The sequence below is a fragment of the Thunnus albacares genome, chromosome 8, assembly GCF_914725855.1.
Source record: "Thunnus albacares chromosome 8, fThuAlb1.1, whole genome shotgun sequence".
NCBI classification, from domain to species: Eukaryota; Metazoa; Chordata; class Actinopteri; order Scombriformes; family Scombridae; genus Thunnus; species Thunnus albacares.
The window spans coordinates 33,425,352-33,453,183 of NC_058113.1; the positions used below are offsets into that span (position 1 = coordinate 33,425,352).

General features: G+C 39.3%; 2 protein-coding genes across 2 annotated transcripts; one reads left to right on the forward strand and one right to left on the reverse strand.

Moving 5' to 3' along the window:
- Positions 1-132: 132 nt before the first annotated feature.
- Positions 133-17,348, forward strand: kiaa0319 (KIAA0319 ortholog). The gene is made up of 16 exons (XM_044358986.1): positions 133-315; positions 2,352-2,415; positions 2,879-3,570; positions 3,830-3,974; positions 4,246-4,338; positions 6,217-6,375; positions 6,494-6,641; positions 7,416-7,564; positions 7,689-7,840; positions 8,342-8,480; positions 10,259-10,418; positions 10,658-10,794; positions 12,311-12,433; positions 12,905-12,995; positions 13,087-13,178; positions 14,699-17,348. Exons 2-16 carry the CDS (start codon positions 2,373-2,375, stop codon positions 14,854-14,856), a joined length of 2,481 nt encoding a protein of 826 aa, XP_044214921.1. The 5' UTR covers positions 133-315; positions 2,352-2,372; the 3' UTR covers positions 14,857-17,348.
- Positions 15,611-27,832, reverse strand: aldh5a1 (aldehyde dehydrogenase 5 family, member A1 (succinate-semialdehyde dehydrogenase)). The gene is made up of 10 exons (XM_044358988.1): positions 27,213-27,832; positions 25,076-25,159; positions 24,566-24,736; positions 23,396-23,512; positions 23,136-23,279; positions 22,883-23,026; positions 22,375-22,533; positions 22,021-22,184; positions 21,073-21,131; positions 15,611-19,892 (listed from the first exon to the last, which is right to left on the reverse strand). The coding sequence occupies exons 1-10, from the start codon at positions 27,498-27,500 to the stop codon at positions 19,681-19,683; spliced, it is 1,542 nt and encodes a 513-aa protein (XP_044214923.1). The 5' UTR covers positions 27,501-27,832; the 3' UTR covers positions 15,611-19,680.

A 27,832-nucleotide genomic window follows, 5' to 3' on the forward strand; every position in this document is an offset into this window, starting at 1 on the left:
TGTACAAATTTACCTTCAGATCAAACTGCAGTCATTTATTTATTTATAATCCTGCAAAATTATGGCGTTTTTTTTGCGTGTTATTTTGAAAGTTGTGACCGGATATTACGTGTTCCAGTTTCGCTGACTTGACACTGATGGTGTTTTTTTTTTTTCGGCTCGTGTTCAGCATCATCGTGTAACGAATTAAAGCAACGTAACACCCAAACCCGGAGAGACTCCAGTATGTAACCCGCACGGCTGACTGGGTTCACTGTGGGAGAACCAGTAAGGAGGCTGCTGGGAGAACTGGGACAGCGGACCGCATCAAACTGGGTAACCAATGTTTCCTTACAGGTCTTTAAAAACGTTCAGACACCGACGACGGGGGAGGAGGAAGAGGGGAGGAGGAGGAGGGATGTAGAAACACCTCAGCTCTGCCTCCTCTCATCCTTCGCTGTTAACCGACGTCACTGACGCCGAACTCCGTTTACAAATTTAGCAATTCTGTGTTTCCTGACAATTGTAGATGCTTAAGTCAGATAAATTATCCCGAAGAGGCTGTGAAGTATTAGAAGCCACTTTGTGATGCGATGATATATTTATATACATATACAAACATGTTATCTTCCAGTCTGGACGTAATTTGAACCGTCACCCCCGTTCAGAACCAGTTCACACCGCTAATGAAGCCGAGCGGCAGCATGAACAAACCCGCTTAATAAATTGAAAGTTTTAGTGAAAGACTCACAATTTTGTGAGGTAATTTTAAGCCGAATTTTAAAGTAGAATATACAGATACAGAAACGCTCTTCGTGATTGTATCAGCCGGTGTGTATTTCTGCTCCTAATCAAAAATATCTTTAAATCTTTCAATTTTGAACCGAGTTTGGTTGTGTTGTTTTCTGAGCGCAACCTGCGCATTATTTGTGCAGGAATAGACGACCTGTAATGACGGCAGTGACGTGTTTTGGTTAAAACTGTCATATATATATATATATATTTATATGGGTTATCGTTATATTAAACTACATCAGATTTTTTGCGGTGGCAGAAGGGTGAAGGTGCGTTTATTTTCAGACACTGAGCAGCGCGTTTCCTGCTGGGCGGGGCTCCTGGTGGCGCTGTCCGGCAACGTGGTGCTGAAACTGTACATTACCTAAATAACGTTTTAGTTCATGAAATATACATTAACATAGATATTTATGACGATCATGAACTGTGTAACGAGTTGAATCAGCCTGACTTAAAGCTGTATGAGTCATTGCTTACTTAAATAAACTTTAAAACAATCTTAAATTTAAGATAAATAAGTCCAGGTATATTTTAGGACTGTTACTAACAATTCTTTTCATGATGGATTAATTTATAGGTTTGTTTTTTCTCCTTTTTGATTAATCTATTAGTTATTAGTCAATGAAATGTCAGAAAATAGTGTAGAATAGGATATAATAGATGTCATCAGGGTTTTTTTTGTGCAATTAACAATCCAAAACTCAAAGATATTTAATTTAACAATCATATAAATCACAGATAAAAGCAGAACAGCTTCATTTGAGTGTCTGGAACCAGAAAATGTTTTAGATTTTTTTGCTTAATAAAGGACTTAAACAAGTAATCAATAATCAAAATTTTCACCTCTATTACTGTGTATCTTCTCATCTTCTTACATGATATTAAATATAGTTTTAGACCTAAACAATCATTTATTTCATGTATTATTTTATATGTTTTGGTAGCTTTTCACTGTCAGTTTTTCTCATTGTGTTCTGCTTCCTGATGACGTTAAATTATATCTATTATATGGATATATTCTGTCATTATTTTAAAAGTTCTTTGCACAAATATAATTTAATTTTTGAGCACAGCTAGTTATATCACATGACACATTGGTGTAATTCTTGTAACTTTGTGCAACATTAATCACGTCATGTTTTTCGTAATATGTATATTTTCATTCTCGTGCCCTTTGTAAAATGTTCACTTTGAGAAAATGAAGACTGTGATAATTAGTCATGTGACTCAGATGTATTTATCACAGCTGTGAGTACTCAGCAGTTGTACTGAGCGAACCTGAAGAAGCTACAGGTGAAACGCGTTGTTCACTCTTAATAAAGTCACAGTAAAGTCGTTACAGTGTGCAGTGCTGGTTAATTTTGATTTTCACCTTATATGCTCCTGCGACCAACCAGCACCTGTCTGAAAATACTGGCTGTGCACGAGGAGTTCTGTCCTAGTTATATCACAGTTTGAAAACTTGGGGTTGTTTTTTTTTCATTTTTTTGGTTATGACCTTGTGAGTAAACAACAAGGTTAAACTCCTGTTTTCTGTTTCCTGTCAGTGTGTCTGAAGCTTTGTGTTTGTGTTTCAGACTCTCAGACTCTCGTTCACCATGTGGGAGAAAATGTTTCTGCTGCTGCTTCACACTGTGGAAGGTACAAAAACATCTGCAAACATCATGTTAGTTTGTTAGTTTGACATCAAGTTGGAGGCCGTTTGTCTGCAGTTTTTATTGATGAGAACTTCAGAAATTTCATATTATTTCAAGATATCCTGATATCCCCCAAAAAAATCCTACATTTCCCATGATGCAACTTTTCTTTCATTTGAACCTCCCTGCTGTTTTTATTTCCTGTAAAGGTCTCTTTGTTACTCATTGTATCTGCCTCCTTTGATTCGTTTCTTTTTGGTTTTTTTGTATAAATACATTTTTAATGTATTTAAAACTGGATAAATGTGAAGGCAGCTGGAAACTTTATGGAGAAAATTGACATGTTAAAAAATGAAACTGCAGTTAAAATAAAATCTAAATTTCCCTGCTTGGGAAACCAAGGCCAAGCTGACATAACCCTGATGACATCACTATGACATCATCTGAGTTACTTTTTCAAATTTTAGCTGTAGTGGCGTCTCAGTGCTGGCAGGGGGCGACCTTTTCTGAGGCGGTGGTGTCTCCGGCGGTGGAGAGCAGCGGTATCCTGCGGGTGCCGGGCGTGGCGTCGCTGCCGCAGTGCGTGGCGGCATGCTGCGACCTGCCGGGTTACGACCTTGCCTGGCTGTTCGAGGGCCGCTGCTACATACTGACCTGCCAGCAGAGGGAGAACTGCCAGCCCCGAGAGAGACCTGGCGCCGACTCCGTCCTCGCCTTCCTGCGACGGACGTCGCCACAGACGCTGGTGCTGCAGTCTCTGGTGCGAGGCGAGCCGTACGGCGGCCGCTGGGGGCCCCTATCCCGGTCCTCCGAGGCCCCCGGGGACCTGGAGGCCCTCAAGGACATCGCCCTCTTTGACGGGCCCCAGCAGGACTTCTCAGACCCCGGTATGCTGGATGTGGAGTACTCAGAGGAAAACCTGGAGGAGCGCGGTGGCGGCGGCGGTAGAAGAGGAGGAGCAGAGGCCGAGATGATGACCGATCAGCCGTCCCTGAAGGGAGGAGACAAGTTCAACCAATCAGAGGCAGAGGGAGGCTCAGAGAGGGGGCCGACGGAGAGCAGCGTGGCCCAGAATAGAGCCTCCTCTGAGGGGAATCTCAGCCGGGGAGACGAGGACAGAACCAGGAGACCAACTGATGCAGCTGCTGCAGAGAAAACAGTGAGTGATGATTAAAGAAGATTTTCACCATTTTACACTGCAAATACTAAAAAACTACAGCTTCAAAACATCATGTGATACTCAGCAAGTGAGTGACACATGCTGCAGCTAATGATTTTTTTATATTGAAGATAAATCTATGATTGTATTATGTATATTTGTTGGAGGTTTTATTCACATTCAGAACGACAGAAACATCAACATGAAGAGAGAAACAACAGAAAGATTCTCAGTTCTCATGTTTGTTTGCTTCTTACAGACCGAATCACAGAGCAGCACTGATTCTACATCATCACCGTCGCTACGGAAACCAACAACTTCTTCCACACAAGACGACCATATAAGGACTTCACCCTCCACCGCTGCCACGCCCCACTGGACCAGCAACACGCCCACACAGACAGGTGACCGGACGATGTCAAACTGAATCTGAAAAGTTCTGATCATAATAGTGACTGTTTTATTTTTCTACAAACAAAAATTTAAAATAAAGAAGATTTGAAAGCTGTTGTAATCACATAATTCTACACGTATAGATTCTAAATTTAACCATAAACCGAACACTGACCAAAGAAAATCATGTTTCTATATATTTTTCTTCACAGTCTTGAGCTGAAATTCCTCTGTTAGATATTTGACCTTCAGTCTGATGATTCTCTCTTCCTTCACCTGTAGATCAACCCCTGATTGTGTCCTTGGGAAACCCCGTAGACCGGACGCTGCCCACAGTTAAACCTGACGCTTCACTTCCCTCTGAACCCACGACTGGTACTGAACACAAACACACAATCACACCAACTATATTTACTGTTTTATAACAGTTCTTATATTTGTAGATAAAAATATACATTTCTCTGCCATATGTGTCCATATTCAAAACATATATGGTGAACAATATAAGTATCACATATGTTAAAAAGTATAAAGTGTAATATGTGTAATTTTGTAATATTTGGCATATATTTGACCTAAATATGCTTACATATATGTGTTTTATAATTATGTAACATACATCTGTTGCACATATGTGTTTTGTAATTTGAGGGCATCGATTATGAGTCTGCTGACCGCGGGCCGGCTCCGTATTGTTGAGATGTTTCTGTAAAGAACTAAAAAGTCAACCTCATGGTGGCGCTAGATTCATCCTCTGGGGAAAAATGAACGTCTGAACAAAGTTTCATAACAATCCATCAGATATTAGTTGAGATATTTCAGTACCACTGTACCACAGTGGTGGACAGACTGAAAGGTGTAGCATAACCTTGAAATTGTGAAATAATCCAAAATATTTTGACAACTCAGCTCAGTATTATTACATGATATTTCATCCTGCTTCTATTTACAATGAAAAAGTTTATTGTTGCTTATTTTTTATTTCATCCCAGCAGTTTTTTTAAAAGAATCTCAGTCTGCCTTCATTTTACAACAGCATTTTCCTCCTAATGACCATTATTATTGTTTCCTAATGCTGCTTTTATTACATTACATTAACATTTATTAAGTCTTAATCTGTCAATTAAGACAAACAGGGCAGAGCCAGTTATGTTATTGGCCGTCACACACTTTAAAAAAAGCAGCTTCTCTGGGCTCACTGTTTAAAAATTCTATAATACAAAAAGTAATAATTGTCTCGTTAACATTTGTAAAGGCGTCTCTTACATAATGGCGGTCGATGGAGAAAACGCTTTTTGGGCTGCAGGAGATTTTTTAGTTGTAATACCACAGTTGGCCTCTGGGACAGGTTGGCAGTGTGACACATTATAACAATTCTGTCAATATATCTATCTGTAATATATGTATCTATCAATACATTTACATGCATATCTATTGTGGTGTATTTTCATTAAAAGTCATTGGTGTGCTTAAAGACAATATTAAGCTATGCAGATTGATTTTATAAGCTTATAAGCAATAAGGGCTAGTGTGATACAATTTGTATTGGTGTAGTTATAATCTCATGAACCATATTTAATCACACTGTACGTATAGAGGCACGGTAGAAGAATCATAATCATACACTGGAGAAATTTGAGTGTGTTTGTATTACATGTCACTTTGCTTGGGTCTGCATTAAAGTCTTCACCTTTTAAAAAAAAATATACTCTCTGGAGGAGATCAGGAAATAAGGGTGTAAAATGACTAGAATAACTTATAAGAAAAATAAAAGGCCAGAAGACAACTTGGCAATAATGGTGTAAAATGATTCCCAATACTTATATATAAAAATTGGATATAATCAGGTAGAGTTGAATATGCCAGTACATATCCTCAAACAGCTCAAAACCCTGTTTTGAAGAGTTTTGACCAACAACGAGTGACGGAGATAAAAGTAACATAATAATTGGTCAAAAATTAGGGAGGGTGGATGATAAGGTGTGACCTAAGCCGACCCAAGGACATAAAAACAATGCCCCAAAGAAAAAACCTTTGGAGCGATTTGGTTCGTTGTAAAGTGCTGATTGCTCCCCTTTTTTGCCGGCAGTAAAGAACACTTTGCTACTTGGACCTCTGACTCCCTTTTTATTTTCAAAGGAGAGTTTTTTGCTCTGGTACATTTTTCTGCAACAATTTGATACAACACCATCTATTTATACACATGTAAACTATCAATATGAGTCACAGACTGACAGAGTTGATGCTTTACAGATGCAGTAAAGTTGTTCCAGTCAGCAGTCAGAGCTCCACCTGCTACCCAACCTCTGACCTGGACTGTGACCTCTGACCCCGCCACCACCCCTCCTCCCAACACCAACTCCCCAACAACAACCACAGCTACGCCCTCCACTACGACCGCCGCCGAGTCTGGTAAATAATAAATACACTGAATATACTCATCTCATAGATGACAAACTTATAAATAACAGCAAAGTAACAGAACATGTAAACATACAATAATTATCTCTTTTACTCTCCCTTTGTTCAGTATCAGAGGTCGGTGGGTCAAACCGTGGTCCGGTGGCTGTTGTGGGTCCTGACAGGAAGTTGTTTCTCCCAGTAAGCAGCTTGTTACTGGATGGCAGCGGCAGCACTGACGACCGCGCCATCATCAGCTACCACTGGGACGCCATCAGGTAGGTACATTTATTATTATTATTATTATTATTATTATTGTTATTATTATTTTACTTCTGTCCTCTTCTTAAATGTATTTAAATGTTTTTTTTTATTATTTTCTTTTTTAATTTGTTTGCCACTTTGAGCTGCATTTCGTGTATGAAAGGTGCTCTATGAACTTTTAGATTTCACCTTTTCTTTTAATTATGAGAGATGTTTAAATACTTTTCCTAAACTGTATTTATTTATGCTGCTTTTATGACTGATTTGCTTGTTTGTTTGTGTTTACTGGTTCACAAAGAAGCTCCTAACAGAAATTAAGTTGTTTGAATTTGAATTGAGTATAAATAAAGTTTATTATTGTTATTATTAGTAGTAATAGTAGTATGTATCTGAACCATTTGACTAGTCATGTAAATGTTTTAATTGTAAATAAATAATAAAGTTATAGCTTTATAACTGGAAAAATAGATTAATTCAGTTATTTATTTATTTGTTTGCACATTTAAAAAAGTACAATTTGTGTTAGAAAAATTATATATGATTCGATTTGTACACATCCACATATTATAAGAACCATACTTTTACCTGCATATACTCAGCTCTACATGAGTTTAAAGTAAACAAAAAAAAATCAAGACAAACAGAATTACAATAAACAACAATAATGAGGGCTGCTACAAAATTAAGAAAATAACGAAAAAATATATAAATATAAATATAGCTATAACTACTATATATATATATATATATTAGATGAATAGATTAATAACTCTGTCATGTTTTTCCAGCGGTCCTCCGGGATTAAAGCTGGAGGGCGGGGACCAGGCGGTTGCCACGGCGACAGGCCTTCGGGTGGGCCGCTACACCTTCAGATTGACTGTCAGTGACCAGGAGGGGGCGACAGACAGCGCCTCACTGACTGTCCGGATCCAGGAGGGTGAGACGGTTTAGATTTCATGAGTTCTCCACAAAACAAAACATTTTTTTAAACATCGTTTAAACTATTTTTAATTCATCAATAATAGAATAATCTTTGTTTTTTTTTTTCCTTCCTCCTGCAGCCAGAAGTCTTCCTCCCGTCGCTCACGCCAGCGGCAGCCACACTCTCACTCTGCCTAACAACTCTCTGGTCCTCCGAGGCTCCATGACCGACGGAGACCAGACGGAGGTTCACTACCTGTGGGTTCGAGACAACCAGAGTCCTGCTGCTGGGGTCAGTCCACACCGCTGACTGCTGATAGATTATATATGATAGATTAGATCACAGTAGACAGATTAGATTAGGATTAGATCAGGCTGGAGTGTGGGTAGATTTACATTTATATTTGACTAAACTGAGTAGATTCAATTCATTTATATCAGATTAGAATAGAGTAGATTAGTATTAGATTATATTAGGCAAGGGAAGTTTATTAGTTTATTTTATATGACACACTTATCAACAGAAAATAGTTTCATCATGACATGACCTAACCCTAACCCTTCATTGTATTTAATCACATTTTAAATTTAAGGAAGAAGTTTTTAATTAGATTTCTTCAAAATAAGTTTGACTAAATTAAATCCTTTATTTTTTTGACATTTAGATTTTATTAGAAAGTTTTTCTGTTGAGAAATACGCTGTATGATTCTGCAGATATGTTCCTAATTAAATCCTTTTTAAGATGTTTAAGTCATTTCTAAATTGATGGTGTGATAAAATGTGTGTCTGCAGGATGTGCTGTACGACTCGGACACTCAGGCTTCTCTCTACCTGTCCAACCTGGTCGAAGGCACCTACCTATTCCAGCTGAGGGTGACCGACGCTCAGGGACGCTCCAGCACCGCCACGGCCACCGTGGAGGTCCGACCAGGTAGGACGGAGACACAGACTGAAAAGCTGAAGGACTCTTTCAGCTTCACCTGGTCTGAATCAGGCGTAGTTGTTGTTTACGGTAGGTTTTGAGTTTGTCTGCAGCTTTGTGATGCTCAGTTCAGTTTTACTGACACAACACCAGCAGCTGTCTCCCCTCCTGTTACCCAGACCGCTATCACTTTCTTTATATAACCAGGAGTGCAGAAGTTTGATTGCTTACACTGTGCAAGTTTTGTATTTCAAGAATTATATATAAGAAAGAATTATATAAAAGAAAGAAGGAAAAAAAAACTTAAAAACATACCTAAATATATAAATATTAAAATGTCAGTATGTTAGGTACTAGGGGTGTGCCCGAATACAAATATGTTATTCAGCAAAGCACAAATAGTGGGGTTTTTACGAATATTTGTTTCATACAAATATTTTTGAAATTATTTGTTTTAGGGGAAAAAAACAAAAAAACAAGACAAATACCAGCGCACAGGTCGGTTACATCACTATCTCAGTGACTCTCCTCTGCTCCGCTGTGACGTCTATCAGCAGGTCTCAACGAGGGGAGTCACATCCACCTGCTACATGACGCACATTTCCTTATTTGGACATCAGTCGCCGGAGTTGGGGGTGTTCCCCAGAGATAAAGCTGAGCCTTCTGACACGTGCTTCATGAACAGTTATTGTAACACTTTAATTTTCTAAAATTAAAAGCCCGATAAAAACAAAAACAGGATTTTTAAGCCTCTTTCCACCTTTATTTGAATACAAATACAAATAATTTTGCTGCCTCAACAAATACAGATACAAATACAAATACTGGGCCTTCTGCACATCCCTATTAGGTACACCTTTACACCTTACAGTTTTTATTTAATCTGTTTTTAGAGATTAAATAAAATCTAATATTTAGTCTACCATATTCATACTGTCTAAGTGGGACAAAATATTAGAAACACCTCTCAGTATAACCTGATACGGTTCAACAGCACTACAAACTGCAGCCTCCAAAACAACCATAAAATAAATCAACACCTACTTGCAAACTGATTATTATAAACCTGGATAAATGTCAGATTTATTATTATAATTTGTTATAGATGTAACATCGGTGCTGTGCAACAGAAAAATAATACAGTCTATTTCAAAACCAGAACATCCCACCCGACCCATCACAGAAACCAGAGGCTAAATATAAAGTAGCTTGATTAGAAATAAAGGGAAAGTGAAAAAAGCAACAATCTCTCACATGGAAATCAAAGCCTTTCCACTTCATCCAGAATCAGCTTTATTGGCCTCGTATGTTTACACGTGAAAGGAATTTGTTGTGTGTGAGCTTGAGAGCCACAAGAAACAAAGTTCAGGAAAGAGACACGTGGACATAAAGCAAAATATACACACAGCTTCTTGGGTTTTACTGACTAGTGAATACTGTAGATAGATGCATGTACAGTAGATGATACATTGGGAGCTGCTGGTCATTGGTCCGATCTAGTCGGCCTTATTGTGTGAAGACGTCTATTTGCTCTTACAGCATCATAACTCACTGAATCTTTAATAAGTCAATCAGTTTATACAGAATAAATACAGAATACTTTGTTGATCAAAAATGATGTTTTTATACCAAAATACTTGTGTTTAATGCAAAGTAACAGTAGGTGGATGTTACTACAACAAATTCATTTATTTATAAGTATATTCTGTTTTTATTATAATATGTTATAGTTAAACCTTATAAACGTTGTGAGATGACTGAAGTGTGTCCCTGCCGTGTCTCCGTAGAGCCCGGCGGGGGGGAGGAGGTGGAGCTGGAGATGCTGGTGTCGGTGTCTCAGGTCAGCGTGGCTCAGAGGGACACGGTGATCCGACAGCTCGCCGCTCTGCTGCATGTCCTCGACAGCGACATCCAGGTCCGAGCGCTGCAGGGACACTCCCACCTCAGGTACCAGTTCTGACTGGTTCACTGACTGGTTCACTGACTGACCAGCTGATTTTACCACCTGACTGACTTTATTTTACAGGTCCCTTCATTTCATACTAAGTTTCTGAGTAACTTGCAGGTATTTAGTGGTTCATTTTTAGGACATTTTACAAATTATAAGAAAAATGGAAACAAGTTTTAAGTTGGTTTAGTGTTGTTGTTAATTTGCAGTTAAATAGTTTGTTATGTTCTCTGTGTAGCACGGTGCTGCGGTTCTCGGTGCGGGGCCCCTCGGGGCCGCTCTCTGGCTCCAAACTGGTGGGTTTGCTGAGGAACCAGCTGCTCAGAGAGAAGAGCGACTACCTGCTGTTCAGAGTGCTGAGAGTCGACACCGTCTGTGAGTTCAAATAGTTCACAGAAAGCTAATCCAGACTTCTGATCTTCTTTCAATTTATGTATTTGCATCTTGCTCATTTTCACCCTCCGCTCTGTCTCTGCACTTTCCTTCTGATCTATTAATGTGATCATTTCATCACCACTGACAGTTCTTATTAAGTGATCAAATAGTCAGTTAGGGTTACAAGTGAAACAAAATATTGTCCTGAGTCACTGAAACTAGAAATGTGGAAAAATCCACTTTGACTACATTCAAATATAATTGAGTTTTAGCTCATGATTATGGATCCATAATCATAACTTGTGTTTTTCTAAGATTCCTCTTATTGTAATGGAGAAGCAGATAAAGTAAAAGACAGCGAAACATCACAGCTCCTCTGTTTCCACCTCAGTGTGTTTCCAGGTGTGTTAAGTCGTATAAAGGCTTCTGTGTCTCCAGAGGGAGCTGATGATGTCACTGATGATGTCACTTGAGTCAGTATCAGTTGGAGCTGAAGACTAGTTTGAAAAGTAAACTGGCCTCAGTGTGGCCTCGTCTCTGCTGGAGGCTAGCAGCTCCAGGCTACGTTAGCTGCTACTAGCATAACACACCACAATCTCCAACTGAACTGTCAGTGGTCAAGTTGCATTGTGGGTAATGTAGTCGCTAGGCGTGAGAAAAAAAAGATTAGAATAAAAAAGACAGTATCTGTAGTTCTGCTGCATTGATTTTTATCCCTTTTAAAAAAAAAACTGTCCATCATGAGTTTGATGATGTTTAAAGAACAGGTTCACAATTTTCAACGTCTTTCTACCATCTTTTTTTGTCGCTCGTCCTTCAGTGATCATTTCATCACCACTGACAGTTCTTATTAAGTGATCAAATAGTCAGTTAGGGTTACAAGTGAAACAAAATATTGTCCTGAGTCACTGAAACTAGAAATGTGGAAAAATCCACTTTGACTACATTCAAATATAATTGAGTTTTAGCTCATGATTATGGATCCATAATCATAACTTGTGTTTTTCTAAGATTCCTCTTATTGTAATGGAGAAGCAGATAAAGTAAAAGACAGCGAAACATCACAGCTCCTCTGTTTCCACCTCAGTGTGTTTCCAGGTGTGTTAAGTCGTATAAAGGCTTCTGTGTCTCCAGAGGGAGCTGATGATGTCACTGATGATGTCACTTGAGTCAGTATCAGTTGGAGCTGAAGACTAGTTTGAAAAGTAAACTGGCCTCAGTGTGGCCTCGTCTCTGCTGGAGGCTAGCAGCTCCAGGCTACGTTAGCTGCTACTAGCATAACACACCACAATCTCCAACTGAACTGTCAGTGGTCAAGTTGCATTGTGGGTAATGTAGTCGCTAGGCGTGAGAAAAAAAAGATTAGAATAAAAAAGACAGTATCTGTAGTTCTGCTGCATTGATTTTTATCCCTTTTAAAAAAAAAACTGTCCATCATGAGTTTGATGATGTTTAAAGAACAGGTTCACAATTTTCAACGTCTTTCTACCATCTTTTTTTGTCGCTCGTCCTTCAGTGTGTTTGCTCCGCTGTTCGGGGCGTGGCCAGTGTGATCCAATCACAAAGGAGTGTACCTGTGACCCCTTCTGGACGGAGAACCTGATTCGTCGTTACCTTGGCGACGGGGAGAGTAACTGTGGTAATTATTGCTGCTTCACATCTTTCCTTACAAAGTGTCATGGTGTTTTCCATTAAAGATAATTAAACTTTGTAAAATGATTAAATGTTCATTGTTTGAAATCCAAGAGAAGCTCATATTGGTTTTGAATTGCATATAAATAATTTTAAAGCTGCGACAATTAATTGACCTAAAGAAAATATCAGTGACTATTTGGATAATCGATTTTAAGTCTTTTTTCAAGCAAAAATACTGAATATTTGTTTGCTTAGTCTGCTTTTCCTCGTCTTAACTAATTGTAATCTGAACATCTTTTGGTTTTAGACTGTTAATTGGATAAAATAAGACATTTAAAGACGTCATCTTGGGCTCTATGAAATTGCGATGGACATTGTTTTCTGATGTCTAAAGCCCCAGAGGATCAATCGTTAGTTGCAGTCCTAAATAACTGAGTCATCTACAGCAGGTTTAATGCTGATTTTATCCTGTCAGAGTGGAGAGTCCTGTACGTCATCCTGACCAGCTTCATGCTCATGGTCTTCATCCTGTCAGTCAGCTGGACCTTCATCTGCTGCTGCAAGAGGTGAAACACTGTTTTATATAAAACTACTCCTGTGACACTAAAGTTTAACTGCTGTGTATCTGAACACACTGTGTTTGCTGACTGTGTTTAGGAGGCGACAGACCAAAGTGAGGAAGAAAACCAAATACACCATCCTGGACAACATGGACGAACAGGAGAGGGTGGAGCTCAGACCCAAATTCAGTGAGTCACTTCTCTTAAGCCCTTTTCAGACATGGAATATGTAACATTGCTGGCTTTATCTGTTTATGTGATGGACTGGTTCACAGTTTTTTCAAGTGTGTGTTAAACCAGCAGTCAGGTGTCCATAGTAACAGTGAAAGAGGTTTTCCTCGCTGTAATTATTCCTCCTGTTCATACTGGATATTAAAAGATCCTTCAAATGTGCTTTCAATGGAAGTGATGGAGGATAAAATCCACAGTGTGTCCACACAGTCATTTAAAAGTCTGTGTGAAGCTTCTATTCAGCTTCATCAGTCTGAGTTAGTCATATCAAGTGGATATCTGACACATTTACAGTCTTTTTAGCATCAAATTCCCTCTTTGTGTTTCCTCGGACAGTGTTTCCCTGTTGAGCTGCAGGTGGAAGTATAGTAACAAAAAGAGGAACTTTGGCACTAAAAAGACTAACGTTGAAAGATATCTACTTGATTTGACTCATTTGGACGCTGAAGCTTCATATCAGCTTCAGATAAACTTTTAAATACATTTTTGCACAGGAAGAGGACTGTGGATTTTGTCCTCCATCACTTCCATTGTAAGGTCATTATGAAGGGATCTTCTAATGGTCAGTATGAACAAGAGGAATGATTACAGCAAGAAAAAGAGGTTTCACTGTTCATTTGGGTTCCTGACTGTTGTTTTAAGACAGCCTTGAAAAATTGTGAACCCCTCCTTTAATGCAATACTGATGTACCCATATAGTCTTTATCACTGTAACAATTTCCTACTCTCCATTTGACAACGGCTGAAATTCCAGTGTCTTGTGTTTATGTGCAGGATTGAAAAGTTTCTCCACCAGGGGGAACATTAGAGCCTAATCATCCCTGGTTGACGCTGGAAGTGTTACTATATTGTCGTTGATATCACGGCAGAAAATAGAGCAGGGGCAACACCACAGTGGTCTGAATCTGCTGCTGACGACCTTACTTTCTGATAACTGCCTCCTCCTCTTTTCTTGGATGCATAGTGTAAATTTCTGAGGACTTGCACAACCAACACTCCAAAGAAATGCAGGACATGCAAAGTAGCCATGATGTACGTGTAAACGCGTTATTAAAAGCAAGTATATCAGCAGCCTAAGAGATGGGGGACAAAATCCACAACCTTCCAAAGTTTAACTGAAGCTAATATGAGGCTAAATTGAGACGGTATCTTCCAAAGTTGCCTTCTACTTAGTATAAAACATAAAGGAACCATAGGACAATATCATTAAATACCTTCCTGGATATTTGTTTAGCTTAGAATATCAGTACAGCACCCAAAAATCAGAAAGATTTATGTAAAAAAAAAAAAGTTTTGAAACTGAAGCTTTACTCTAAAAGAGGAGGCAGGATTGCAGATGTAGAATGAGTTATCGAAATAAAAATACCTAAAGTTACACATGAGAAGGCTTCAAAACACTAAAATTAAATGCAGGAAACTATGACAGCATGTATAAAAGGTATAAAGGATGTTCAGAATCAAACCTTTCCTCTCTGCAGGTATCAAACACCGCAGCACGGAGCACAACTCCAGCCTGATGATGTCGGAGTCGGAGCTGGACAGCGATCAGGACACCATCTTCAGCCGGGACCGACCCGTCCGCAGCAGGAACCGGCTCAGCGCCCAGGCCGCCCGCAACGGAAACGCCTTCGGATGACGAGACGTCCTGGTGACATAGACAGGACTCTTCTGGGATGTTGAGGCTTTGCTTTCAGGCAGCAAGACATTTAACTTCTTAAAGATTGAAGGACTTCATTACCCAGAAATCCTGTGTTGTGAGGTCAGTAAAATCAAGTAGTGTCCCATTTCAGGAAAAAAAATCCTTCGAAGAACGTGAGGACTTAAGGCCAGGAGGACGGACATGTGACTCCTTACACAGGATGCAGGGGTTGGAGAATCCAAATTCGGGTAAAGGAACACGATATTTGGAGGACGCTTTGGAATACAACGACCTCTGCAACCTGTGTTCACGTATTCGGTCTTGAAATGTGGACTTAAGGAAGGATTAAACTGAAAGACTGACATTAAAGTCACATGAGAAGATGATTATCAGCTTCATCTTCTTTGCATCCAGTACAGAGAAAGGTCCTGGACGTGTTACGCCATGATTAGCATAAACGCTGGAAGCAGGGGGAAACTGCTAGCCTAGCATTTGCAAAACAGAAAAAATCCACCTTCAACAACTTCAAAGTTATGTGATTCACATGTTCTACCTTGTTAGTCACCACTCCATCCAGGAGTCAGCAGGGTTTTGTTGACAAGAGCAAGAGGTCAACTTAAAAGGGAACTCAAAGCTAATCAGCCCTAAATTAGTGTTTTAAATATCTAAAAACTTTTGGTATCAGTATTGGAAATATTGGCAAAAATGTCAGTATCATACCCTGGTACTGGAAAAAACTCAGTCACATGACTTATTATAATTTCCTCTTTATTTTCCATTAATATCCATAGTCAGTAATACAAAAGTAAGATATTTTTACATCAACTATGACTACAACAGCGTATATTACAATTAACATCAATTACACTTTGTATTAAAAGCACAATCTGCTGTACAAACCCAAAGATCATAAACTGTCAGTACTGAACAACAGGGGATGGCGTATTATGTCATAATATTCATGGATATTATTTACTGTTGTATAATCATCTCTTAAATAGATATTTATGTTGAACACTTTGCTCTAATTAGCAAATTTGGGGGTCAACTGTAGAAAAATATTACTTTATTAGGCTTCTGTAGGAGGACATCTGGGCCCGTTCCAGATAGATTTTAAACTCCTGGCTCGTTTCAAATCAAACCTTACTTACAAAGAACGGGGCTTAGCTCAGTCATCATGACTGTAATTTGTGCTACTCAGCTGCTGAAAACTAGATTACTTAATAAACCTAAATTACCCCAAAAACACAGGACTATTGTTCAACACTGTAAGAATAATCAATCACATGGCACTTAGGAGACGACATGGCAACCAAGGTTTTTTCTGTTTTCAGGTATCAGGTATTAGTTTTTCAACACAAACCTGCCCAGGATTAGAAATTCACATCAATCTACACATTAAGGTTTTTATTGAACTACTATATTACAATAATTAATGACATCTTTGAAATGGTCTTTATTACTTTATCTCTATACAGAAAATACACTTGACATTTATTTCTTCCAGAATATTAGGTGCATGCATACATGTCCAAACCAAACTAAGACCATGTATTCAACATTTATATTTTTGAAATTTAATTTATTTCTATTTTATTTGTGTATTTATTAAAACATTACTAATATTGATCACTTACAGATGTTATTGAACTGTGTGTAAAGCTAATGGTTCGTACACAGTTTTATGAATGGCATATGCTTTATAGAATTTAAAATGACCAACATGTAATGCTTTGTTATCTTTAGACCCAATTTGAACATGTGTCCCTACAGTAGGTTCAATTATGTCAGCGAATGTATTTTAGCTGTATTTTTTTTTTTTTTTACATTAATAGTCCCACTACAGGATGTTCAATACAAAAACACAACTTTACAAAAGATCTAGAAAAAGCTTTTGTGCATTTTAATTCGCTTTATCACAGTAAATCTGCAGTTTCCCTTCTCTACCACACCAGGTTTGCAGCTTGGCAGCTTATTTTTTCGATTTTAAATCAAAAATCTTTTGTGCTACTGAAGCAAGTTTACTTTCAAGACTCCTACCATGAGTGGAAAAAGAATAAAAGTCCAATTAGATGTTTCAGTAAGAGATGAGCCTCATAAAAAGATGAAAGAAATCATGGTCAACTCAGAGAAATACTGCATTCTGATTGGCTGGACATTGTTCATTATAGAGTCGGGTGCCCCTGGTTCTGGAAGTAAAAATCCCTTAATTTTTCCTATAAACAATGTTACGTGACTCACAGTTTGAATTCCTCTATGGCTCGGATCTGCATTAAACTCTCTTGGTTAAAAGAACAACTGCGTTAAAAAATATGTGGTTTTTTAGCAAAAAGTTGAAGCTACAAGACTTTATACATAAACATCTTGGGGTAAAAGTTAACTACGACTCTTAAGGTGCATTTCAGCAAGAAACAGCCAATCACAGAGCCACATGCTCTGCTAATGGCGAGAAGAAGCTAAAGATTATCATGTTGAGAAAAATGTTTTTACCATCAACGGCGTGAATCGGTTCACTTTTAATTTCTGGGTCACTTTTGAGTGAATTCAGTAACTACAGCAAAATGTTTTGTTTACAACTCCAGCAACCAAATGTTTTGAACTCATTACACTCCGATTCGCGTGCACGACTTCTCCATAGCAACAGCAGCTGCGGCTCATGGCTATTCTAGTATTCTTAGCCGTCCTCCAAAATGATTGACAATAGGTTTCTCAGAAACGAAGTTGAAATAATGTAAGCTAGTGGTCAGAATATAAACATATAGGATTGTTACAGTATCCAGGAAAGTCCTGAGTTTCAGTAACATTTAAATCGTTTAAAGAAAATTTAGCAATGAGAATACAGAATGAGGAAAAACACTCCTCACACTTCACAACTCAGACAGTTTGCTAAACCCTTCCTCAGAATAGTGACCATTACTAGCAGCAGGCTCTATAAGAAAGATATTCTGTTTGGACCAAAAATATAAGAGCACAACTGTAACTAATGAATTAAAGAGTGTTTGTTTGCTCTAATGTAAGCCACTAACATTATTTTATGTCAAAAAAAGCCCCATTCAGGACTGGAACATCCACTGTGTGGAAGCCAGTCCTGGTTTAAGCTAATGTTAGTTGCTCTGTCTTGCTCTTTATTGGATTTGGGGAAGTTTGCCTGAGATTGTTTTGCCAAACTCATCATGTAGCCGTCATCCTTAAATCTTTTCCTCAAGTAAAAGTGGAACAAATTGTTTGAAACACAATAAAGCATAAATCTAACCACTGTGTTTTTTTGTCCAACTAACTTATTAGTTCTTGTTAACATTTCAATGGTGTAATGTAGGAAAGAAAAAGTTGCTGTTTATTTGCATGTCTTCTAAATGGATCAACTAGTGGGGATGACTTTTAACCTGGGACCTGTTAGCTTTAGCCTCCACAGCATGATATCATTTATGTAGTCAGTAAATGCATATTGAAGACCCCTTTTGCCAGGGCTAATTTATATGCAAGTTAGCCAGAGACAGAATTTCCCACCAACACATGGAGCTAGTGATTAGCTAGTTACTATCTGCCAGCAAATTTTGTCATTATAGCAAAATAGCTAGCTAGCTAATCAGTAGCTCCATAAGTGAAATGACAAAAATCTCTTTGCATCTACTTCTGTGAAATCAAGGACCCCAAATTCTCTGATTCCTGCTTCTTAAATGTGAATATTTTCAGGTTTCTTTAGTCCTCTATGGCAGTAAACTGAATATCTTTGGGTTGTTGGACTGTTGGTTGGGACAAAACTAAGGGAGACAGTGATCGAGAAGGCAGCCAGAGACGGCATTTTCCACAAACTTATGGAGCTGACGATTAGCTAGCTACTATCCGCCAGCAACATCTGTCATTTTAGCAAAATGGCTAGCTAGCTAATCGTTAGCTCCGTAAGTGAAATGGCAAAAAAATTTTCTATCTACTTCTGTGAAGTAAAGGACCCACTGTTTCAAAACTTACTAAAGATTTTGATGGTAAATCTACATTCTCTACGTTTTCTATTATGTTTAATTTTGTAATAAATTCATTTTTTAGCAGTCATGTGACATGACACGTTGTGATGTGCGACATTAGATGCGAGTTCCCTCTCTCTTGTGCACTGATTCAGCGAGCTATCTTTCTGTTGTACAATGAGCACTTACGGACATTTGGTGATTTCTAGAACATCTAATCTCAAGTAAAGCTTGAACAACAGTTAAACAAGAGCAGTCTGAGCCTACAGAATGTGACGACAAGGACATGCAAACAACCATGAGCAGCTCTGGAATAACAAGCCCAGCTAACCCCAGAGCAGAGCGACCACTGAGGCCATCAGTAGGTAATGGTGATCTAGGCAAAAAAACCCCAAAACAAAACACTGCAGTCCCATGCAGCTTGTTTTATCCAAATTAAGAGGACCCTGTTTCACTTTCTGAACTGTCCAATCAAAACACTGCCTCTTCTAAAGAGAAATCATCCAGAAGCTCAGGATCAAAGCGGTTTTCACTTCTTTACATAAACTAAACAAAACTGACAATCATATGGATGTCAGATGACACAATAAAAAAACTTCACAAAAAATTTAATGCTGCTAAATTAATTAGCAGCATTAAAAAAACAACAACTCTACTATAGATTTGGGGTATTTTTAAGGGCAGTCCATAAAAGTTTGAACACTAAACCTTGGCCACCCAGACTCTAATTTAAAGGTTATTTTGTGTTGGTTAAGGTTTTAAATGATTTAAAATCAATCAGTTCAAACCTGAGCTCTACAGTTACAGCCACCTTTCATGATTGCTTTATTTGTGTGTTGTCCCGCTGAACCCCTCTGTTTCAGGGTTTGAGGCCTCCAAAGCACATGTACTTGACTTCCAGGTACTCGTCGATGCCATACTTGGAGCCCTCGCGGCCCAAACCGGACTGTTTGACCCCGCCGAAGGTGGCCTCCGGTGTGGACAGAAGGCCCTCATTGACTCCAACTATCCCCACCTCCAACGCCTCCGCCACCCGCCAGATCTGACTCACATCCTGCGAGTAAAAGTAGCCTGAGAACAGAGGAACAGAGCAGAGCATGTCAGGGTTTTAAACTACCAGAGAGATAAAAAAGAATTCAAGACTATCCTGAGAGCAGAGCAACAGAAGCCGAAAGTCCACATTTCAAGGTTGAATATGTCCCAACCAAGCGGCAACCCTCCGGGGCTGAAAAATGAAGCCAATGTGGAAGTGACAAAAACTGCAGTTCCTTGAATGACCACTTGAGGCTCCAAAGCGAGTCATTCTCTCTAGACCCCATATTTTTATATAGTCTATGGTCCCAACAGGCCAAGAAGGGCTATCCCCGTCCAAATGGAGGCTTTTTGTCCATGTTTGTAGGGTAAACGTGGTGTATCCTTCACATTTCTCAGTAAGGATGCTTTGTTGTTGTAAGTAGCTTTGATGTCATAATTTGTGATTTTCTTTATTGATACTCTGAATTGATTGCTACAGTGCATGGATATAAAAAGTCTACACACCAAGTTAAAATGGCAGGTTCATCTGAAAAGAATGAAATCTACATAAATCATAGCAGAACTTTTTCCACCTTGTGAAATTGAAGTGAAAACAAGCTAAAACTTTTTAGGGAAAAATAAAAATTTAATAAAAACTTACAATAACCTGGTGTATGCACAACCTTTTATAGCTGGGGTCTGTGGCTGTGTTCAGAATCAACCAATCACAATCAAACTCATGTTAAAAGTTCTGCCATAATTTATCTTCATTTCTTCATTTTTTACATCACAAAAACCTTCCAATTTAACTGCGGTATGTAGAATTTTTATAGCCACTGTATATCACCCAGCCCTAATTTTACATTTAATCACACAATCTACAGTTTCAAGAGTTTCCAATGACTTCAGGTACCCACAGAGTAGGGCTGGGTTTAAGAAAAAAGGCAGATGTTGGGCTGCATTTTGGATTTAAAAACTATGACAAGCTGGACAAAAGCAAAGCCATATGTAAGATGTGCAAAATGGACATATGCTGTAGTGTGTTGGTCATGTTAAATTAAAACTACATTAATGTAACGGCTTTGGGGTCAATTTTTAATGTAAAAATTCATATTTTCAATAATGCACCAGGCTAGAGGCTTCCTAGTACAATTTACATATCGAAGCAAAATTGGTATTGTAACTGAAATATCCTGAACCGGAATGATACCAAGCGCTACCAGAGAGATGAACTCACCTGCCAGCCCGACATTAGACGCGTTAGCGATGGCCAGAGCTTCTGCCTCCGTGTTAAACCTGTAAATCAGAAACAGTTTCTGGTTGGTCAACAGACACCTTCAGTACCTGAATACCACCACCTGATGGAGCTTTCTTGTTGTTTACATGCAAAACTATTTTTTTCTTGAGTTTAATTTGGAAAAACATTTCATTATAACGTATGCTTTTAGACAATTTTCAGGAAGTTTAAAGAAAAAGATTTTCTTTATACAAATTGTAGCTGCAATGATAAGAGGATTAATCGATTATTCGACTGACAGAAAATTAATCAGGAACTATTTTGTTGATCGATTAATGATTTTAGTCATTTTTTTAAGGAAAAATGTCAAACATTTGCTGGTTGTAGCTTCTCAAATGTGAGGATTTTAAGCTTTTGTGTGTCATATATGAAAGTAAACTGAATCTCTGGATTTTGGACTGATGATCAGAGAAAACAGATATTTGAAGACATCACCTTGGGCTCTAAGAAATCAGAATTTTATAGAGAAAACAATTAATTGAAGAATCGAGAAAATAATTATTAGTTGCAGAGATGATGTATGATGCTACATAACTGTTTTTTTTTTATTTGATTTTTTTGATTCTAATTTTTGAATTCATTATCAAACTGAACTGAACATAAAGTAGCATCATCACCTTTCTGAACATTTTTAAGCTCATAAAAGCAGAATTTATGGCAGAGCTATTGTGTTGGATTGCATTAGACTACACAGGTGTTCTTAATAAAGTCTTGAGAGAGAGTATAAATATGAAATGATAAACTGGCAAACAAATTATAGACATGGCAGATTGTAGGTCGATAGAATAAAAATTCAAAATAAAATCCAGATGTGAACTGATCACCAGCTCTGTAGACGTCACATGAACTGATCTATGAAGTGCAGCTGCTTCCTGTGAGCGTTCTCACCTGATGACGGGCAGCAGCGGGCCGAAGGTTTCCTCCTTCGTGCACAGCATGTCTGTGGTGACGTCGGCCAGCAGGGTGGGCTCCATGAAGGACCCCTCCAGACGCTTCCCGCCTCTCAGTACCTTCGCCCCCTGGGACACTGCATCTGATATCTGATGGGCCACCTGGGGGGACAGAAACATTCAGCTTTTAAAAAAAAAAAAAGATCCCAAACCAAACAGGAGCTTTCTGCAACATCCAGGCTGATGAGAACACCGATTGAAGAACCGACTCATTATTTCAGCCTCAAAATTGACACCAGTTTTAGTGACCGCTATGTAACCCCCGGCTCTATGATATGATCATGATGTTTACCTTGTCAGCGGCTCTGGTGTTGATGAGCGGGCCCTGGGTGGTGTCGGGCTCTGAGCCGTGACCCAGGCGCAGCTCGGCGTCCATCGCTTTACCCAGCTTCTCCATGAAGCGCTCGTAGATGCCGCTCTGCACCAGAAACCGGTTCGAGCACACACACGTCTGCAGGAAGAAGAAGAAGAAGAAGATGACAGGAATGTTACAGTAATGATCAGAGAAACCAACACAGCTAAACAAAAGTGACTTTCTTTTCTTACTTTTTAATTCACTGGAATAATAAAAATATTAATAAGGATGCATTTGTGAAGTATTTGCTAGTTGCACAGGCTAGCTGACTCTGAGCAGGGGCCTGGTCTGTGCTTGTTAGTAGCTAATAAGTTATCTCAGTAGTTATTTCCTTAGTTTTATTCACTGTTTTTATAGTCATGCCAGCTCAGTAACAATGACATGATGATCTGGTTGGTCATTAACAGAGAGAGCACTGTGAGCTTCATTCAGACTCTCATCTTACTTGTCCAGAGTTCCTGAACTTGGAGGCCATGGCTCCGCTCACGGCCAGGTCGACATCAGCACTGTCGAACACAACGAAGGGGGCGTGGCCACCCAGCTCCATGGAGGCCTTCTTCACAGTGTCAGCGGCGAGTCTCAGCAGCACCTGAGAGGAGAAAGAACGATTTTAGGCACAACAGAGAATAAGTTGTGACTTCAGAGGATTAGTTAGCCATTACAAAACCAGTGGTCCAGCTGAACTCTGAGGCTCTTACCTTGCCGGTGGCAGTGGAGCCAGTGAAGGAGATTTTGGCCACCAGGGGGTCGGTGCAGAGAACCTCCCCGACCGACGGAGTCTTCTCCCTGGAGCAAGGAACCACATTAAACACCCCCGCCGGGATCCCCGCCTGCTCCGCCAGCTGCAAAGAAAGAGACGATGAGGAGACATTTGGTTAAATTCTGTCACTGGCAGAAGAAAATTGAAAACCAAGTCATGTAAAGGGGTTAAATTGATCCAACATTTCAGTACGCTGACCTCAGCCAGAGCGAGCGCTGACAGCGGCGTGTCCTCCGCCGGTTTGATCACCACTGTGCAGCCGGCAGCCAGAGCAGCTCCCACCTTCCTGGTGATCATGGCGCTGGGGAAGTTCCACTGTTAAACAACACAACATTTACCAAACAAATACATTTTCACATTCAAAATTAGAGAGTTTAAAGCTCTACTAATTAATATTGGTTATTGATTTTTTTAAAAAAAGGGAAAACTTATCAATGAAAACAGAATTCTCACAATCTCTATGGAGCTTTTTGGGCTATTTTAGCACCTAGTTTTAGTTTAACAGCACATTTAACAGCCTGCTGTCTGACCTACAGTGGGGATTATTATGTTAGCTTTTTATTTCAAGCATGGTGAGGTACCTCCATGATGAAATACAGTGGAAACCACTTATTTGGATCAAAAAGCTTGGAAGCTTGGACTTACAGTCAACATCTCAAAGATATTCAGTTTACTGTCATGGAGACTAAAGAAACCAGAAAATATTCACATTTAGAAGCTGGAATCAGAGAATTTGGACGTTTCCCTCTTTAAAAAATGACTCAAAAGGATTATTTGATTATCAAAATTGTTGCCCAATAATTTAATAGTTAGCAACTAATAAATTGACTAATCGCTGCAGCTCTGAACCAGACCAAGAGTCTACAGCCATGCTAGCAGGTGTAAGTGTTCACCATCCTAGCTTAGTGTTTTAGCATGCTGTTTGCTAATTAGCTGTAAACACAAAGTACAGCTGAGACTGATGGGAATGTCAGTAGTTTTGCAGGTATTTGGTCATAAAACAAAGGAAACGGATGATGGCGCTTGATGAAATGTCAGAGAATCAAAGTTATTATAATTCATCCTGAGGGGGAACATGAATATGTGAACCAGATTTCATGACAATCCACCAAATAGTTGAGATATTTCACCCAAAGCCACAAATGTGAATCTACTGGTGGTGCTAGAGGAAAACTGACCAAAGTCATTAGGATTCATCCTCTGAGGAACATGAAAGTCTGAACAAAATTTCATGACAATCCATCGGATAGTTTTTGAGATATTTCAGTCCAAAGTGGTGGACAGACTGATATTTCCATCCATACAGTCTGGCTGCTAGCGCGGCTAGAAACAAGACCACCTGAAACTCCCGTCTTATTGGCTGCTCACCGGCGTGATGATGGAGGCGACGCCCACCGGCTGTTTGAGGAGGAGGATCTTTCGGTCTTTGGCGGGTGACGGTACAATGTCGCCGTACACTCGCCGAGCCTCCTCCGAAAACCACTCCAGGAAAGAGGCGGAGTACGCGATCTCCCCGAGAGACTCCCGCATGGGCTTACCCTGCAACACACACACACACACACACACACACACACACACACACACACACACACACACACACACACACAGTTGAACTTGTTTTCCATTACAGAACATCAAATAATTACACCACAGCCACTGATACATTAACACTGATGTTAAACGTTTACCAGCTGTTTACTGTAAATAATCCACAGATCTCACTGCCAACAGATCATACTGGGACTATTTCTTCAGTAGAAAGTAGTTCCAGCTGTCAGTGTTTTTTGTTATTCACACAGCTCGATACTAAAACGAGATAAATGAGGAGTTGTTTTTTGTAGTTTGGGTGAACTGTCCCTTTATCTACATTATACTCACACATTCGAATGTGATCAGTTTAGCCAAGTCTTCTTTGTGCAGAGTCAGCAGGTCGAACCATTTCCTCAGCAGGACGCTCCTCTCCTGCACAATCAGATCACATGAAGCACACAACATCTCTGGTTACTGTTTTCCATCACTGAAGATGGTTTTTCCTGCATTTATCAGTTAAGTTAATATTTTGAACAACTTGGTGATGTTGGTGATGGATTACAGTGTGTTTAACCACTTAATGTGAAGTCTAAATGGAGGTGAGAGATACTGAGGTTCAGCAAATCTGGTTCTAGCTTGCAGGAAAAAAAAATGAGATTAATATTTCACAGAATCGAAAATAAAAAAAAAAAGCTGACAGGAGACTCCACTTCCACGGATGAGGTTCTTTAAGGTCACATTGGGCTGGTCGCAGTTAACTATGGGTTCATTTAAAGGCAAAATTAGCCTTTTGTTGACATATTCATTTACATTTTAGGTGTTTTCAAATGATTTCATCAAATGATTCATGTTTTAGATAGAAAAACATGCACGTTTTACAATTCCTATCTTTCACAATTGAAAAATTCAACCTGTTTCTAAAAAACCATACTGATGTCAACGAACCTTTTACAGCATCAGAAAACATTAAAAATATATTTTTTAAAATGTATAACCGTCTGTCTGGTAGTGCTGAAATGATTAGTCAATTTATCAATTAACTGATTGACTGAAAATGTATCAAAAACGAAAAAAATGTGAAAAAAGTTCTTATGCTTTACTCTAAAACATCTGAATAAAATAGGTCATATATCAAGTTTAGAGCTGCTGTTACTGTTGTTTTCTGACATTTTATGCACTAAACGATTAACTGATAATGAAAATACTCATTAGTTGCAGCCTTGTTGTCTGGTGTTAGTCTTAACTAACGTCAGGCAACAGCTGCAACTCTCAGTTCTTTTAAATCACAGCTGAAGACTTTTCTGTTTGCTTCAGCCTTTTATTAAACCAAACTTGAGGGTTAAAATTTTACACTGCACTGTAACTTTTATTCTCTTGTTTTATTGACTTGTCTTATTCCCTTTTAGCTTCTTTTTATTTCCAAATTTAACACTTTTTAATTGTTTTTATATGTCTTTTTACTTGTGTTGCTTTTATATTCTGTTTTGATGCCTTTTATGCTCTATGTAAAGCACTTTGAATTGCCTTGTTGTTGAAATGTGATATACAAATAAACTTGACTTGCCTTAAAATAGCTGTCAATCAACAGCAGCTTTCAGTCTTGGCTTTTATATATTTGAATCTCTGATTGTTCTTTTAAGAAATCAAACAATAGTTGGACTTTGTCTTTGTGCTCTGAAGGAAAAATTAACCTGACACTCTCCTGAGGTTTAATAACTGAGTGATAACAGTTGGACAGGAAAGACTCTAATCACTCACCAGCAACTCACAGGTCAACTTCACATGTTTATGCAACCGTACAGACTTCATATCAAAGACTGTACAGTACATGCAAATGTTCATAATTATTCTTTACTGTCTCCCACACACAGAAACATCAGGTTTACTCTGCTCTGACAGTTTATTTCAGTGCACTTCCTGCAGTGTTGTCACAATATTCAATCATTACCCAAATACCCCTCAGTTGGCTCATGGATAATTTACACAATCAATACCCAATGAAATTAATTAGCTGTGGAAATACACCCGCCGTTAAGTAATCAGGTAATACCTTCACGCAGAACTCCATTCAAATATCTTGCAGTTTAATGTGATACTATTTATTGACTCAAATACGTGTTTCGTAAACGCAACAAATGCATTTTCTGAATCGTTGAGAGACTTTCTTCGCATCGGCATATATGTGTCTAACTAACACACCTGCACACCTTGAACTCGGACCATGTTTAAGTATCTTTCGCTGCAAAACGGCGAAACTGAAACTGAAGTGACACTTTGAATTTCGTCTGAATTATTTGTTGTCTGGTGAATTATGCGTTAGCCGAATTGAAGTCTGGCTCCTACCGGTTGAAAAAATATCCTGTGTTACATTGATTTTGGTGCTTTTATGAGCTAATATGCAACAATGACCTTAATTTGACCGTTTTTCGAATGGAATACGGTTAACGGGTGAGTGACAAACGTCCAGGCTGGAAACATAGCTTACCTTAGCGGAGTACTGCTTCCAGGAGTGAAACGCCTTGTATGCAGCGTCCACAGCCTGCTTGGCTTCAGCCGGGCCACAGTCGGACACCCGGGCTATCTCCTGCCCGGTGGCCGGGTCCAGGACAGGGAACACCGAGGCTGCGGAGACCCAGCGGCCGTCCACGTAGCCCTGCGTCCGGAGCAGGGGAGCGGAAACATCCAGGCTGTAGTTCCTCTGCATGGCGGCGGGCAGGCCGGGGAGCACCTGCCGGAGGAAGCAGCGAGTCCTCAGCACACAGATAGTGGACATACCGGGGGTGGTGTCTGGAGCTGTGCGTGTATGTGTGTGTGTGTTGTATCCCTCCCTGCGGATCTGCAACTGAACCCCCAACAGCTCTCTGTCGGTTTCAACCAGTTCTTAAGGGGAGGACGCGTTAACCACGTGACACTGCACACATACAATCGTTACAGCACTTTACCGTCTTTTATTCAGTGCAGGTTCACTGATGCATTTAATGGATGGAGAGCATTAGAGGACGAGACTTGTACAATTGCATTCAAGTACTTCCGCGGGACTTAACCCTGCAGGTTTTGTTGCCTACCCACATAATACAATTTCTGGAGAGTCTCAAAAATCAAGTA

Coding starts and splice junctions, on each gene's coding strand:
- kiaa0319 (XM_044358986.1), top strand. CDS start 2,373: ATGTGGGAGAAAATGTTTCTGCTGCTGCTTCACACTGTGGAAG. Junction 8,481..10,258: donor CACCGTGGAGGTCCGACCAG/GTAGGACGGAGA, acceptor GTGTCTCCGTAG/AGCCCGGCGGGGGGGAGGAG. Junction 12,996..13,086: donor TTCATCTGCTGCTGCAAGAG/GTGAAACACTGT, acceptor GACTGTGTTTAG/GAGGCGACAGACCAAAGTGA.
- aldh5a1 (XM_044358988.1), bottom strand. CDS start 27,500: ATGTCCACTATCTGTGTGCTGAGGACTCGCTGCTTCCTCCGGCAGGTG. Junction 24,737..25,075: donor AACTGATCACATTCGAATGT/GTGAGTATAATG, acceptor TGTGTGTTGCAG/GGTAAGCCCATGCGGGAGTC. Junction 23,027..23,135: donor GCTCCACTGCCACCGGCAAG/GTAAGAGCCTCA, acceptor TTCTCCTCTCAG/GTGCTGCTGAGACTCGCCGC.